The sequence below is a fragment of the Nannobrachium achirus genome (assembly GCF_963921795.1).
Source record: "Nannobrachium achirus genome assembly, chromosome: 20".
NCBI lineage: Eukaryota > Metazoa > Chordata > Actinopteri > Myctophiformes > Myctophidae > Nannobrachium > Nannobrachium achirus.
This window is the reverse complement of record NC_137827.1, coordinates 3,358,771-3,375,710: the sequence shown is the minus strand read 5'-3', so window position 1 is coordinate 3,375,710 and position 16,940 is coordinate 3,358,771. Positions and strand designations below refer to the sequence as shown.

At 41.3% G+C, this 16,940-nt stretch overlaps 1 protein-coding gene across 1 annotated transcript; it reads right to left on the bottom strand.

Annotated features, from left to right (window-relative positions):
• Positions 1 to 2,328: 2,328 nt before the first annotated feature.
• On the bottom strand, positions 2,329 to 16,940 carry LOC308305491 (H-2 class II histocompatibility antigen, I-E beta chain-like; the record flags this gene model as incomplete). The annotated part of the gene is made up of 6 exons (XM_080750287.1): positions 2,329 to 2,357; positions 2,884 to 3,000; positions 11,282 to 11,351; positions 13,605 to 13,759; positions 16,187 to 16,430; positions 16,932 to 16,940. The coding sequence occupies 6 exons, from the start codon at positions 16,938 to 16,940 to the stop codon at positions 2,329 to 2,331; spliced, it is 624 nt and encodes a 207-aa protein (XP_080606413.1).

The window sequence follows — 16,940 nt, the reverse complement described above, 5'->3', positions numbered from 1 at the left end:
TTGTTTTACATTTCTGTCAAATGCTATATTCAATCAATAATCAAACTACTGCTGGAGACCTTCATATTGTTGACACATCACAGGTTTTAAGTGTTTCACTTCCTGTCTCTGCTCTGACTCAACATGCTCACTAGAGATGGGATTTATGTCTCTTTGAAGTGAGACGGATCTCTGGGATCTGTTCCTTTCAAAGAGCCGTTCAAAAGACTGGCTCATTCTAGTTGTAGTTACTTTGTAGATTTTGATTATAATTATCACTTCAACCCTATAGGCCTATACATTTATTTCGGACATAATATAGGTACAGATACCTGCCATTTGAAAATAGCCAATCTACATAATGCTATGTAGATTAGACAATGCGTCGCGTTGCGATGCATTGTGAGCTTGTAGATCTGCTATTTTCAAATGTTTTTTCCCCTACATTTTACTCATTGGAAAACTTGTGAAATGGGAAATTTTGCATAATGAGCACTTTCTACTCTTGGTACTTTAAAAAACATTTTGATACCAATACTTTTTTTTTACTTTTCAAGTACAACATTCCAAACTTCTACTTTTGGCAGAATATTTCCACATTGATTGGAGTATTGATGTTTTAAAGAAATTGAGTATTTTTTCCCACCACTGTTCATTAGAAAGGAACGGCTCCCTATTCTGTGAACCGGATCCCATCGTTCATTTCAAAGAGCCGTTCAAAAGACTTTGTTTGCGAACGTCCCATCTCTGATGCTCACAACATTCTGTAAAAATGCAAGTTTCCCGCATAGCTTTCACATGTCTCAGTCCAGTAGTGTTCATGTGACTCATATTTCCTCTGAAAGCTTTTTGCAGTGTCATCACATTTTAGATCCACACTCAGAGACACGCTGTTTTCTCTCTACAACCATCATTATGCAATCATTCATTAATCACTTTTTAACTGACCTCTCATGGTCATGTCATTGTATAGGCAGAACAAGTATCATTTTCTCAAATATATTTATATATATTATTATTTATACACACACACACACACACACACACACACACACACACACACACACACACACACACACACACACACACACACACACACACACACACAGAGCAGATCTACAAGCTCACGATGCATTGCAAGGCGATGCATTGTAGATCTGCTGTTTTGGATATATTTTAATCAGGCTTAAAGTGGTCACTATTTTAATTATTATGAAATGACGCCTCAGATGATTGGTGCACAGCACGTACTAAAAGCATGACAGACGAGCTCCACAGCCAATGAGTGAGCCAGGACAGACTGAATCAGATCTACAAGACCAACAGATAGATAGAGAGTGGATCTATAGATTGACAGACATGCTTGTGTTCTCATACAGAGGATCTCACTTCTCTTTTACCAAATGGAAAATAAAGCAACATTTTTACTCACTTCTCCTTTTTTATAGAAAAAAAAAACAAAAACAAAAAAAACAACAGTTTCACAAGAACATATGCATTAGCTGCACAATAAATGGCACACATCGTCGCTGTCGGTGGAAACCTCATGTCCAAAACATTTAGTATTTATCATTTTAAAAATGATTTAAACTAGTGAAAATGTTAAACTAGTGAAACTGTTAAACTGGTGAAAATGTTAAACTAGTGAAACTGTTAAACTGGTGAAAATGTTAAACTAGTGAAAATGTGAAAATTTAAACTAGTGAAAATGTTAAACTAGTGAAAATGTTAAACTAGCCGATCTACAAGCACACAACGCCTCGCAGTGCGAGGCGTTGTGTGCTTGTAGATCTGCTGTTTTCAACACTCTTGTATGATGAAGCAGGGCTTTAATTTACAAAAGGACCTACTATTTTTGAAACTTGGGAGATACAAGGTTTCTGCCTGACATACTTTTTTAGGGCCTCCGGCCCACCCCCACCCTCCACCATAACCCCCTCTCCCTCCTGACGCGCACTACCCAGCTTGGATTTTAAGCCATGATGATCATCTGTGGGCCAAGAAAGCACCTGTAGACAACAGAGGAGGGGCCCACACATTTGATTTTTAATTAACTTAAACATTTAATTTTAGTAAATTGTCAATGACCACGCTGCCCAGTTCCCCCAAGGCCCCTGGAAACGGCCCAACTGGCCCAATGGTTAATCCATCCCTGACTTTGACTGGCTTTTATCTGTGATAGAAATACACTGTAGTTCAAGAAGGCTGACTTGTGTTGGAGTAATACAGGATGCTGAATAAGCATTTTGTCTGGTCCATATAAATAGGAAGTGGAAGTGAATGTGGACGTTGTGGGTGGAGTCTAAAGAGGAAGTGGAAGTGAATGTGGAAGTCTAAAGATTCTCACCTTCAGTTGGTCTTTGGCACCGCGATGCGACCTGATAAAAAGAGATTAACATCAATAATATGATAAGAAGAGATTAAACATTATTAATATGATAAGAAGAGATTAAACATTATTAAGATTTTATGATTGAAATATATGAGATTAAACATTATTAAAACTTTATAATTAAAATATAAGAAGATATTAAACATTAATTAAACATGCTATTCATCTCTCTTCTTCCACTGGAAGTAGGTTCATTAATTAAACATTAATTAAACATGTTAATTAAACAGGTTGGGGCATCTAGTACGGATGCCCCCCGAGCGCCTTCCTAGGAAGGTCCTCGATGCACGTCCCACTGGGAGGAGACCCCGTGGCAGATCTAAGACCAGATGGAATGATTATATCTCCACACTGGCCTGGGAACGCCTCGCTATACTCCCTGAGGGAGTGGAGGAAGTTGCTCAGGATAAGGAAATCTGGAAGTCTCAGTTGGAACTGTTACCCCCGCGACCCGATTCCGGATAAGCGGTTGAAGATGGATGGATGGATGAATTAAAGTAAACATTAATCACCTCCTCTCTTCCTCCACAGGAAGTAGATGGATCCAGACAGGAAGAAGACCAGACCCAGAACCAGACCTGCTGCTCCCAGAGCCAGCTTGTTCTTCACTCCATCTGGCATGGAGTCATCTGGTAATAGAAATATGATATGATATTAATGATATTATATTATTACAGTAGATTAAACACTTCACTCCATCTGGCATGGAGTCATCTGGTAATAGAAATATGATATGATATTAATGATATTATATTATTACAGTAGATTAAACACTTCACTCCATCTGGTAATAGAAATATGATCTGATATTAATGATATTATATTATTACAGTAGATTAAACACTTCACTCCATCTGGTAATAGAAATATGATATGATATTAATGATATTATATTATTACAGTAGATTAAACACTTCACTCCATCTGGCATGGAGTCATCTGGTAATAGAAATATGATATGATATTAATGATATTATATTATTACAGTAGATTAAACACTTCACTCCATCTGGTAATAGATATATGATATGATATTAATGATATTATATTATTACAGTAGATTAAACACTTCACTCCATCTGGTAATAGAAATATGATATGATATTAATGATATTATATTATTACAGTAGATTAAACACTTCACTCCATCTGGCATGGAGTCATCTGGTAATAGAAATATGATATGATATTAATGATATTATATTATTACAGTAGATTATACACTTCACTCCATCTGGCATGGAGTCATCTGGTAATAGAAATATGATATGATATTAATGATATTATATTATTACACTAGATTAAACACTTCACTCCATCTGGTAATAGAAATATGATATGATATTAATGATGTTATATTATTACAGTAGATTAAACACTTCACTCCATCTGGCATGGAGTCATCTGGTAATAGAAATATGATATGATATTAATGATATTATATTATTACAGTAGATTAAACACTTCACTCCATCTGGTAATAGAAATATGATATGATATTAATGATATTATATTATTACAGTAGATTAAACACTTCACTCCATCTGGTAATAGAAATATGATATGATATTAATGATATTATATTATTACAGTAGATTAAACACTTCACTCCATCTGGTAATAGAAATATGATATGATATTAATGATATTATATTATTACAGTAGATTAAACACTTCTGGTTCGATTGATTGATTGAAGACTTAATAAGTTTGCATAGAAAAAGGTACAGTTAATTATTATTATTATTATTATTTTCCCATAGGAAACCATTGAAGTATCTCATATAACATTGAATGACAGACGGATAGAACACAGTACTATGCAGTAGATATAGTAAAACAAAGTAAATGAAAATAAAATAAACAGTGCAAAAAATATATACAGTAGGTAAATACAAAGAAGGGTCAGGGGAGGCTGGGCTAGGTTTGTTATTGCCAGTTGCGAATTGCTGCCGCCTGTAAGTGGTTTTTCAGGGCGATTTTAAAGGATGCTAGGGAACCACACTCCTTTAAGGCCTTCGGTAGGGCGTTCCACATTTTGGTTGTATAGCAGAAGAACGAGTTTGACCCTTTGTTTGAGTTGACTTTGGGTTGAACGTGATCTGTGGCGCTGCCTCTGGTGTTGTAATTGTGGACATCCTTAACGTTTATAAAGTAATTTGCCAGGTACATGGGTATCTTAGTGGTGTAGTGTATCTTGTACACCAGTATTTAGTCAGGTACATGGGTATCTTAGTGGTGTAGTGTATCTTATAGACCAGTATTTAGTCAGGTACATGGGTATCTTAGTGGTGTAGTGTATCTTATAGACCAGTATTTAGTCAGGTACATGGGTATCTTAGTGGTGTAGTGTATCTTATAGACCAGTATTTAGTCAGGTACATGGGTATCTTAGTGGTGTAGTGTATCTTATAGACCAGTATTTGGTCAGGTACATGGGTATCTTAGTGGTGTAGTGTATCTTGTACACAAGGCCCATTGCAAGTTGCTGTACTCTGTCATCTACTCTGAGCCACCCCACTCTTAACTGGTGAGTAGCGATGAGGTGAGTCTGATAGGGAAGGTTAAGCAGGACCCTAATTAATAGTAATAGAAATATGATATGCTATTAATGATATTATTATTACAGTAGATTAAAACACTTTGCTCTTCTGGCATGGAGTCATCTGAAACACAATGATCATATCATATATATCATATCATATCATACTAGTAAGGCGCCTCAGGGCGACAAGCGACCTCGCCCTTCTTGGCCATCTGGCCAGTGATGTGTATCGGAACAGTTACCCATATATGGAGACCCCTTGTACCCATATATGGAGACTCATGTACTGTATATGGAGATATGCTGTGAGATCCCAAACATGTTTACTCAGTTTGTAAGAGCCATTATGACTTGCTATATACTGTATGACATCACTGCAGGGAGTGGTCAAGGACAAGGTTGCCATGGTTACAGCCAGGGTATTTAAACCACTCCCTAATCAGGCACAGGTGTTGCTGATGGCAGCACACAGTTTTTCAACTGTGTTTTTGTAAGGCTGGTGGTCTGTATCGTTTGGCCCTATGTGCTTATTTATTGTATTTGTTTGAAGTATAAAGTATAGGGCTTTGGACTGCGAATAAATACAATTTATATGCTATATGGAAACGTTTGGACATCAGTTCTTGAGCACACGTCTGAACCTGAATCCCTAGCCATCGGCATCCGTGCTCCAGGTATTGGACATGGGCACTACAAAATGGCTAGGGATTCAGTACTCTCTAGAGCACAGAAGGCCCAGTCCCCCTCATGCCAAACCTTTTAGACATGTTTTACTATTTTGAAAAAAGAAGAAAAATAAATGTGAAAATAGTTCAAATATTCAAGCTCACAGCGTGTTTATGTAGATCGGCTTTTTGAACTTTTTAAAAATACTTTATTCATAAGGGGTGAGTTAGAGCCCTCACACAGTCTGTTAAGGTCTTTGCACACTGCTGCGTTTTTCGGGCCGAATATCGGAGTGAATTTCGGAGTGCGTGAATAAAAAAATCAACCTCACGTTATGTCAATCACGTTTGCACACTGCCGCCCGTTTCGTATTTATTTTCGGACCAGGGTTGATTTTTTCCGATTTTCGCAGCTGATGCTACTGAGTCCCTTGCTCTCTCTCTCTTTCCTCTCTCTCTCCCTGGCCTACGGCTTTCGGATTTCCAAAACGCAACGAAAACACGCAGTGCAGTGTGCAACCACCTTTACTCTGAGGGTTCATTTACATTACAACTATAATGCTCTACTAGAACTGTGTTCTCGCTCTGAACAAGAGTAAAGTATTAGTATGTGAACGATCACAGCTTGTCCGTATGTATCTCTGTCTGTCACTGTGGTTCTATGGCTTTGTCACTCTGACATCATGCTCTGATGTCACTGTGATGTCAGGGGAACTGCTCTTAACAGAATGGGTTTGCCGCTCTGACATCACTATGATGTCAGGGGAACTGCTCTTAACAGAATGGGTTTGCTGCTATGACATCACACTCTGGCTTCACTGTGATGTCACACTAACAGAATCCCTTTTATGGAGTTCCCAGATGTCATCAATATTAAGCCCATATCTAACAGGACTTCATATGGAAATGCCCATATATGGAGGCCACATACCACACTAACATAATCCATATATGGCCATAAAAGGGTATGATATCTGAAGTCATAGACATCATAGGACGTTCACATAACGAATAACTGAGTAAGCATGTTTGGGCTCTCACAGCATATCTCCACATACAGTACATGGATCTCCATATAGGCATACCAGGGGTCTCCATATAGGGTAACTGGTCCAATATAAAGGTCCAATATACATCTCTGGCCAGATGACCAATTGCATGTCGCCCTACGGCGTCTTACTAGTTTACATCTGCAGTTTGTTCCCTTTCTTTCTCTTTGTGGTGGTGTTTGAGGGGAGGAGTCAAGTCAAGTCAAGTCAATTTTATTTATAGAGCACATTTAAAAAACCATGAGGGTCGACCAAAGTGCTGTACAGGCAAAGGAAGGTAACGTAACCTTGTTGTACTTGTCTTGAACCATGACAGAAATGCCCCGTCTAAGGGATTTAATACAGCAGTATGTTACACTCCATCAACCCTGACACACTGTGACAGCTGGATCCATAACACACGCACGTTATCTGATCATATCAATCAAAAACACACTGACAGAGTGTCATATGATCAAATCAACAATACGACGTGGGTCGCACGGCATGCTGCTGTGTTGGATGGATGACTGACTGACCAAGCAAAATGTAAAAAAAGAAAGAAAATAACGACAGCAAATCACTTTTCTAAAGCACTTCCCTTAGTTGACTCTCTAGTCTCTACTTGGAGCGCTTTTTGTTTACAGACACCACATTTCCTTCCAAAAATAGCTGACAGGTCTATATGTCGTCTGGGGGACGCATTGTGAGCTTTGTGAGACATCTTTTTTTTTGGCTAATATTTCTCCCCAGAATATGGATGCTAGGGTTCAAGTGGTTACTGGGCTATATAACCTACTGCAGGGGTATGCTATCTTTTTGATGTGAAGTGCCAAGTTTTCCTTTTTGTTGATTGTCAGTGTGATGTGTCAACATTAGTTTGGAAAATCATTTTCCAAATGATTTAGATTATGCATAGGCTATACATAACAATGATTATTATTTTTCTCCTCCTTTAGAAATATTGTCTCCCAGCTAGACTCCCTCCCCAGTCAGAGTTAGGAGTTTGAATGAAAGTAGAATTATGAGCAGGATGGTTTGTATACTGTAGATGTGAGGGGACTTCATTTAACTGACTAAACCTTTTTAGAATATTTAATTTTAAAATAAAAACTCTCTCATACAGTACTTCTGCCAGTGTGCCAGTGATCTCCTTCCCTGTGCCAACGTTGGCACCGTGCCTAAGGTTCCTACCTGTCGGGTGGAAACCTCAGAAGTCCAAAACTGTTGATTTTCAGGATTCTACTAAAGAAATTGCAAAAGTGGCACTTCAACAAGATCAGAGCGTTTTGTGAGCTTGCAGATCTGCTACTTTAGCTGCTTTTGTGTGACTCTGTAGTGTGATCAAGTAATATCCTTTAGATCTTATGTTATATACCAGTGTTTCTCAACCACTGTGCCTGGGGACCTTTGGTGTGCCCCTGAGAAGGGTCAAGTGTGCCCCTTGAAACTGCTTGAAAGCCAGCATTTTATTTATCATTTTAAAAATGATTTAAACTAGTGAAAACAGCAGATCTACAAGCACACAACGCCTCGCACTTGTAGATCTGCTGTTTTCACTACTGTTGTGCGACAGCCTTGTATAATGAAGCAGGGCTTTACTTTGCAAAGAAACTTACAAATTTGAAACTTGGAGATACAAGGTTTCTTCCCGACAGTGACGACATTTACACCCCCGTATTATGTTGGTGTGCCCATGGATTCTTGGGATATGAAACACTGATATAGACTGATGTCAGGTCATTGTGTGTAGAGTTTAAATGTACAGAATATTGATTTCTGCTTATTCTACTGTTAGACTGATGATAGGTTCATGGTCTATCTATGATCCTAGATTACTATGTATATACATGTGATGTTTTACCTTGTGTTGTTCTTGTTTACTGTAATCACTCTGGATTAAGAGTGTCCGATAAATGCTGACATTGTACATTTTAATCGAGTAAGGTGTTAATTTACAAAACACAAACACACAGCAACAATTTATTGCAGATTAAACTGCTGTCTGTTTCAGACCTGGTATTTAAAAAAAAGCATGTGTTGTGAAATTCTAGAACTAATTACCAAACATAGGGGTTTGTGACATGTTTCAGGTCACAGACCTGTTTTCAAGGGTTGCAAATGAAATAAACGCCCCACTCCCCAGTTCAAATATGATTGTTTTTGGGGGCTCGGCCTTAAAAGGTTGAATACAGTAGCATTAAACAGAGTACAGTATAGATTACAGTACAGTAATCTGACCCCAGTCCACCATTATAGATTCAGTCATGATTACAGTATAGATTAAAGTAATAGATTACAGTAATAGATTACTGACCCCAGTCCACCATTATAGGTTCCATCAGGCCAGGGTGTTCCACCATGCATGTGATCTGCTCTCCTGATCTGTAACACACACACACACACACACACACACACACACACACACACACACACACACACACACACACACACACACACACACACACACACACACACACACACACAGGAATGAGGATAACAGTAATGTTTTTTTTTCTTTGCTTGGTGTTCATTGGATTGCCTAGAGCAGAGGATGCTAATACCACAGCAATACAGCAGTTTCTGGCAGAGGACAGACTCTGCCTATCGACTGAACGATAAATAGTTATTCATTGTTAAATGTATGTGCGATGTATACTTTACATTAGATTACTTAAAGTTTAAGCTCTGTCCAGACCGGCGAATTAGCGAAAGCGACGTGAATAAGCGAACCAAAAAGGCGAAGAATTCGCGATTCGCCTTTTTCCATACACACCAAAAAGCGACGCGAATATGCGTATAATATTCGCTTAATTCGCCTAAATACGAGGGGGTGATATCTGCCTGTAACCACAGGAGAGAGGAGAAGAAAGGAGAGAGAGGAGAGAGGAGAACGGACGGGGAAACAAATAAAACAATGGAAACAACATCCTCAAGTGATGATGACCTGGCCGTGGTTGTTAGCCTATTAAATAAGAAAAAGAAAAAGAAGAATAGAAGTCTTCACCAGCGCACACAACCCATCACATCACAGAAGAGACAACACGCGTTCACCGTTCCCCCTCAGCTCTGTTCCCCCACAGACAGGCAGCTCGCAGCAGCGGTGGTGTAAAGTAACTAGAAGTACATTTACTTAGTAGCCTGTAGGTATTTGTACTTGAGTCCAATTCCCAGTACTTTCCTTCTACTCCACTACATTTCGGATCCTATTGTATTTAATACCCAGCGATTTATTTTAAAATATTAGTCTTTTTGCAGATATAAATTAACAATAAAACATACATAAACCATGCTTTTACCAGTAGACATTCGAGTACTTTTTCCAAGCAGCCACACAGACGAGAGACACGGAAATGCAATGCAAAGGGAAGGTCTCTCGACCATGCGCTCTCTCTCTCTTTAAGTAGGATAGAGTGAGCTTGATTTAATACAGAGAGAGAGGAGTTCACCAGCGAATGTTCGCTAAATTCGACACAAGGGCGAATAAAAAACAGACGCCTTTTCGCTTTTTGTGGATGCTTCCATTGACTTTATAAGGTTTTAAACAAAAGGTGAATTATACGCTAATTCGCTATTCGCCAATTCGCCCTCGATGTACGGACCTTTAGTTTGCTTAAAGTAGCCAAAGGCCAAAGGGGTGTGTGTGTGTGTGTGTGTGTGTGTGTGTGTGTGTGTGTGTGTGTGTGTGTGTGTGTGTGTGTGTGTGTGTGTGTGTGTGTTTAGGAGTGGTACTGGTAGTACCAGTAGAGGTGTGTATTTCTATGTGTAGGTGTCTGTTAGGTGTGTACCTGGGTGTGTACTCCAGGTAGGAGTGGTACTGGTAGTACCAGTAGAGGTGTGTATTTCTATGTGTAGGTGTCTGTTAGGTGTGTACCTGGGTGTGTACTCCAGGTAGGAGTGGTACTGGTAGTACCAGTAGAGGTGTGTATTTCTATGTGTAGGTGTCTGTTAGGTGTGTACCTGGGTGTGTACTCCAGGTAGGAGTGGTACTGGTAGTACCAGTAGAGGTGTGTATTTCTATGTGTAGGTGTCTATTAGGTGTGTACCTGGGTGTGTACTCCAGGTAGGAGTGGTACTGGTAGTACCAGTATGTTACGCCCACAGGGCCTAGGGGTGTTTGCGGGGTAACAAAAGCAAGTTGTTTGATGCCAAGAAGTAGTTTTTATTACAATAGATAATATAGGTTACAGGATTATGTAAATTTAAGGTTGCTCAGTGACTGGGTGAGACAGGGCTGGGCAGGCACCTAAAACAGAAATGAAAATACAATACTATCCCTAACCTAAAGTTGAACCCCCAAATCTTCCTAACTGTCTACTTACTCCAAATACTTCCCTGACTGACTACTCTAACCTAAACCTAGCCAAACATACACAGTGAAGGTGAACCTGCCCCTACCTGAGTGCTAACAAGGTGAAAACTACGATAGAGAAAATACTTAACCATATACCTTACCCTACTCACCACAGTTAAACGTGGACTTAAAGCAACCTGCACAAATGGAAACCAGGTAATAAAGAGGACACTTAGTGAGCGGCTAACAGCTAGGCTACCTCGTTGGGCACGCTGTCCCTAGACTACCCTGGTAGCTTTGACAGTGTGACAGCGGCGATGCGACCTTCTTCAGGAGGCTATTTATAGCCCAGGGGCGGGGCCGTCGGAACAGACGGACCGAGCGTCGATTGGCTGGAGGAGTTCTGATTGACAGGAGCCCTTCTCAAGCACATAGCGGCAGCAGGGATCTGTAGACAAATACATACAAGCGCGCGCAGACAACACATAGCAGATCCCAACCCAAATGGCACTAAGGCTTTAATTATGACTCTCATCCGTAACACAGTAGAGGTGTGTATTTCTATGTGTAGGTGTCTGTTAGGTGTGTACCTGGGTGTGTACTCCAGGTAGGAGTGGTACTGGTAGTACCAGTAGAGGTGTGTATTTCTATGTGTAGGTGTCTGTTAGGTGTGTACCTGGGTGTGTACTCCAGGTAGGAGTGGTACTGGTAGTACCAGTAGAGGTGTGTATTTCTATGTGTAGGTGTCTATTAGGTGTGTACCTGGGTGTGTATTTCTATGTGTAGGTGTCTGTTAGGTGTGTATTTCTATGTGTAGGTGTCTGTTAGGTGTGTACCTGGGTGTGTACTCCAGGTAGGAGTGGAACTGGTAGTACCAGTAGAGGTGTGTATTTCTATGTGTAGGTGTCTGTTAGGTGTGTACCTGGGTGTGTACTCCAGGTAGGAGTGGTACTGGTAGTACCAGTAGAGGTGTGTATTTCTATGTGTAGGTGTCTGTTAGGTGTGTACCTGGGTGTGTACTCCAGGTAGGAGTGGTACTGGTAGTACCAGTAGAGGTGTGTATTTATATGTGTAGGTGTCTGTTAGGTGTGTACCTGGGTGTGTACTCCAGGTAGGAGTGGTACTGGTAGTACCAGTAGAGGTGTGTATTTCTATGTGTAGGTGTCTGTTAGGTGTGTACCTGGGTGTGTACTCCAGGTAGGAGTGGTACTGGTAGTACCAGTAGAGGTGTGTATTTCTATGTGTAGGTGTCTGTTAGGTGTGTACCTGGGTGTGTACTCCAGGTAGGAGTGGTACTGGTAGTACCAGTAGAGGTGTGTATTTCTATGTGTAGGTGTCTGTTAGGTGTGTACCTGGGTGTGTACTCCAGGTAGGAGTGGTACTGGTAGTACCAGTAGAGGTGTGTATTTCTATGTGTAGGTGTCTGTTAGGTGTGTACCTGGGTGTGTACTCCAGGTAGGAGTGGTACTGGTAGTACCAGTAGAGGTGTGTATTTCTATGTGTAGGTGTCTGTTAGGTGTGTACCTGGGTGTGTACTCCAGGTAGGAGTGGTACTGGTAGTACCAGTAGAGGTGTGTATTTCTATGTGTAGGTGTCTGTTAGGTGTGTACCTGGGTGTGTACTCCAGGTAGGAGTGGAACTGGTAGTACCAGTAGAGGTGTGTATTTCTATGTGTAGGTGTCTGTTAGGTGTGTACCTGGGTGTGTACTCCAGGTAGGAGTGGAACTGGTAGTACCAGTAGAGGTGTGTATTTCTATGTGTAGGTGTCTGTTAGGTGTGTACCTGGGTGTGTACTCCAGGTAGGAGTGGTACTGGTAGTACCAGTAGAGGTGTGTATTTCTATGTGTAGGTGTCTGTTAGGTGTGTACCTGGGTGTGTACTCCAGGTAGGAGTGGTACTGGTAGTACCAGTAGAGGTGTGTATTTCTATGTGTAGATGTCTGTTAGGTGTGTACCTGGGTGTGTACTCCAGGTAGGAGTGGTACTGGTAGTACCAGTAGAGGTGTGTATTTCTATGTGTAGGTGTCTGTTAGGTGTGTACCTGGGTGTGTACTCCAGGTAGGAGTGGTACTGGTAGTACCAGTAGAGGTGTGTATTTCTATGTGTAGGTGTCTGTTAGGTGTGTACCTGGGTGTGTACTCCAGGTAGGAGTGGTACTGGTAGTACCAGTAGAGGTGTGTATTTCTATGTGTAGGTGTCTGTTAGGTGTGTACCTGGGTGTGTACTCCAGGTAGGAGTGGAACTGGTAGTACCAGTAGAGGTGTGTATTTCTATGTGTAGGTGTCTGTTAGGTGTGTACCTGGGTGTGTACTCCAGGTAGGAGTGGAACTGGTAGTACCAGTAGAGGTGTGTATTTCTATGTGTAGGTGTCTGTTAGGTGTGTACCTGGGTGTGTACTCCAGGTAGGAGTGGTACTGGTAGTACCAGTAGAGGTGTGTATTTCTATGTGTAGGTGTCTGTTAGGTGTGTACCTGGGTGTGTACTCCAGGTAGGAGTGGAACTGGTAGTACCAGTAGAGGTGTGTATTTCTATGTGTAGGTGTCTGTTAGGTGTGTACCTGGGTGTGTACTCCAGGTAGGAGTGGTACTGGTAGTACCAGTAGAGGTGTGTATTTCTATGTGTAGGTGTCTGTTAGGTGTGTACCTGGGTGTGTACTCCAGGTAGGAGTGGAACTGGTAGTACCAGTCTCCATCAGGCAGCACATGGGTGTCAGACACCTGAGAGGTTGTCTCTTCTCCGTCTCTCAGCCATGTGAGCAGGATCTGTTTAGGATAGAAGCTGTAGGCGCTGCACTGCAGCATGGCTGTACGTCTGCCACCAGGGGGAGTCACTGAGGTTACCATCACGTAGGGCTCCACTGGAAGAACAACAACGTTGTTATTAATACTTGAGCCAGCAGAGCGTGCAAGCCCTGCGTTCAGTGTTTCTGTCGTGTCCTCTCTTTGCGCCCGTAGCCAATCAGGGACCAGTATACTTGGTGACGTCACCACCAAGATGTCAGACCTGATATAATTAACTCATACAGTGCCCCGGGCCACAAGTGGCCGCTAGAGTGCCAGAAATATCTGTATAGGCCTTCGCTCTAGCTACCGTAGAAGAAGCCAGTACTGCCTTTTGTTTTCACTGCAGCCACTGCTATGGGGGACCAGAGGAGGAAGTTAGCTAACACTTAGCCATTCGCTGTTTTATTTTTTAGAAGCCCGATAAAGCTATTTCAGTCGCAAACAAACTTTGTTGTTGGTCTGGGAACACAATTCAGAGAAAACCCTCTCTAAAGATGTGACTTATTATTGGATTCGGCGGCGCGATGCGGCGGCGTTGCCCAATTACGGCCCGTGGATGGCCGAGTCTCGGCCCGGGGCATGGATGGAAATTTAGACCGGGGCTTCGTTGAGGCCTCCGATTAATTAATTCATTTCATTAAATATCCCGGACTAGATCGGGATAGGCACCCCGGAATACGTCGCGCCGCCGACAGTATAGATTGAGTTTTTTTGGGGGGGATCTAAACTTTATTTTAAACCATTTTCAATGGAATAAATCGTCGGACCATCTAGCGTCTCTCGTTGGTAAGCGCTGCACGAGCCAGGACCCACGTTGGTCCAAGCAGCTCAGGGTAAGTAAAATAGCAAATAAAATATTGTGTGTTCGGGATAGGCACAAGAAGGGTTAACAAGGCACAAGTTGCCACCTCGACAGAGTGCCAACTGTCCCACCCACAGACAGCACCGATCGCAGTACTTGCACGCTCTGCTGGTGCACAAGTAGGCCATACATGGCCATGAGTGCACAGGACACAAGTTGGCACCTCGACACAGTGCAGTCTAGTTGTTATTAGCAGGGGTCTTCAAAGTTCTTCAGGCCAAGGACCCCTTAGATGAGAGAGAGGTGACCCCACCACTGTATATAATTATGTTGCATAAAACAGACATTTAACCTAGTAAACCAGGGGTCTTCAACAAGGGGACCTCAGAGTTACTACAGGGGGTCCTCCAAATCCAAACTTTTTTTCTCCTTTTTTATATTAACGATTTGAACCCTACCATCCATATAGCCAAAAGTAGAAGGCGTTATGAGCTTATATGGCTATTTTCGGGAAAGAGGTTTGGTGTAGATGGGAAAAAGAGCAGACTGAAAGGTCAAGTTTTTGAGCGGTGCTAACCGCTCCTATAGACCGCTTTTTTACCAAAACTATGATGTCACAAATGATGATGACATGAGTTCGCTAGACCAATGAAACACTTCGATTCTGTTGACCTGTCCATGATGTCATAGTCACAGAGGCACCCGATTGGTTAACCCTGATTTAGAACGCGTTTAGGCCGCGTAAAATACGTCATAGCGTGTTTAGGCCGCGTAAAATACGTCATAAAAAATTATTGAGCGGTGCTAACCTCGAATTTCAAAATTGTATTAGATGAATATCACTTATAAGCGATAAAATAACCACACTTTTAGACAGACTGTGGAAAATCTTACAGGTTATAAATGATAGGCAGCTAATACAAGTTTAAAATACAAATGAACAGACTTTAAAAAACTAAAATATTCATCTTCTGGCCTCTTCTCGCCTCTCTGGAGGCCTCTCTGGAGGTAAATAAGGTCACTTATCATTACACTACGACACTCTTACAAGTTACAATCCGTAGCTTGGTCAACTAACTGATGAGAAATGACGATAAAGACTTATATAGTCTGAGCAGACCTCTAGACTGACATCATACACAACAAAAACAATATTGCCATGCATGCCTATCAACACTGATTCGCGCAGGAATTAGTTTGCACCGCTCACTTCGCACGGGTGCGATTTTTTAAGTATTGACGGTTCAAGTGGTTAAACACAAATTGACGTGAATCCAAAATACACTGATGATTGTGCTGTCAAACTATATGGAATGATTTAAACCATCAATACTTAGTAAACGTGACCTTTCACCCTGTGCTTGGTCTGCTCTTTTTTCCCCTCTAAACCAAGATAGCCGATCTACAAGATCACAACGAATCGCAGATGCATTGTGGGCTATTTTCGTCTAATGTTCCCCCCAGAATAGGGATGCAAGGGTTCAAGTGGTTCATGCAAAAACAAATAAATAGTTACAATCACACAAAGATTTGTGCCCCCCCCCCCCCCTGTTGAAGACCCCTGATGAATCTTTTATAACCATTATGAGATCAGTGACATCATTAATCAAGTGTGAATAGTGATGATTTATTAATATGATTTCATGTTATAGTTTATGATGTGATGAGTGTTTATTGTGCTGGTCTGAGATCAGCTCACCTGTCTTCACCAGAGCATGGGAGTAGAAGCCATCAACGTTGGGTTTGCAGTAGACCTCGGGCGTTGCTCTCATCTGAGCCATTAGTCCAGGTTGATTGTTCCAGTTCTTTGCGTTCCTCACACCGTACTCCGTGTATCCAACATGCTTCCCCACCCTGCTGTCCCACCTGGTGAACTCTTGTTTGTTGAAATAATATGATCTGATGAACTGTATGTCCTCCAGGTCAGTGAAGTTAAACACACACTGATCAACCCAAAAGTGGAGAAATCCATCTGGAAATGTAAAAGATAAACACATAAAAATCCCATAAATGTTCAGGTTTCTATTAAAGGACCACTTCACCTCTGGGACAACCATATCTTATTTTATTGTTGTTTGGGACACGATCAACACAATCCAGAGTTATTTTTTGATGCAAAATGCATCATATGACCATGTTGATACATTCTTGAGTGTTTATACATTGCTGCACTGGATGGCATACATTTTCTAACTGCATCGGACACTATGTGGTCGCAGTGAGCAATGCATATGTTTTTAAATGCACTGCAGCCGTTTGTTATGTGTGCACTGGAATCTACACTTTGCATGAACACAAAGATTAACTCAGGATTGTCTTGATCGTGTTGACCCAAACAACAATAAAATAAGATCTGGTTGTCCCACAGGTGAAGTGTTCCTTTAATTATGTAATGACAATACAGTCTGAATGTCTGAATTATTAAATAATGAAATAAAGTTTACCTGCTCCAT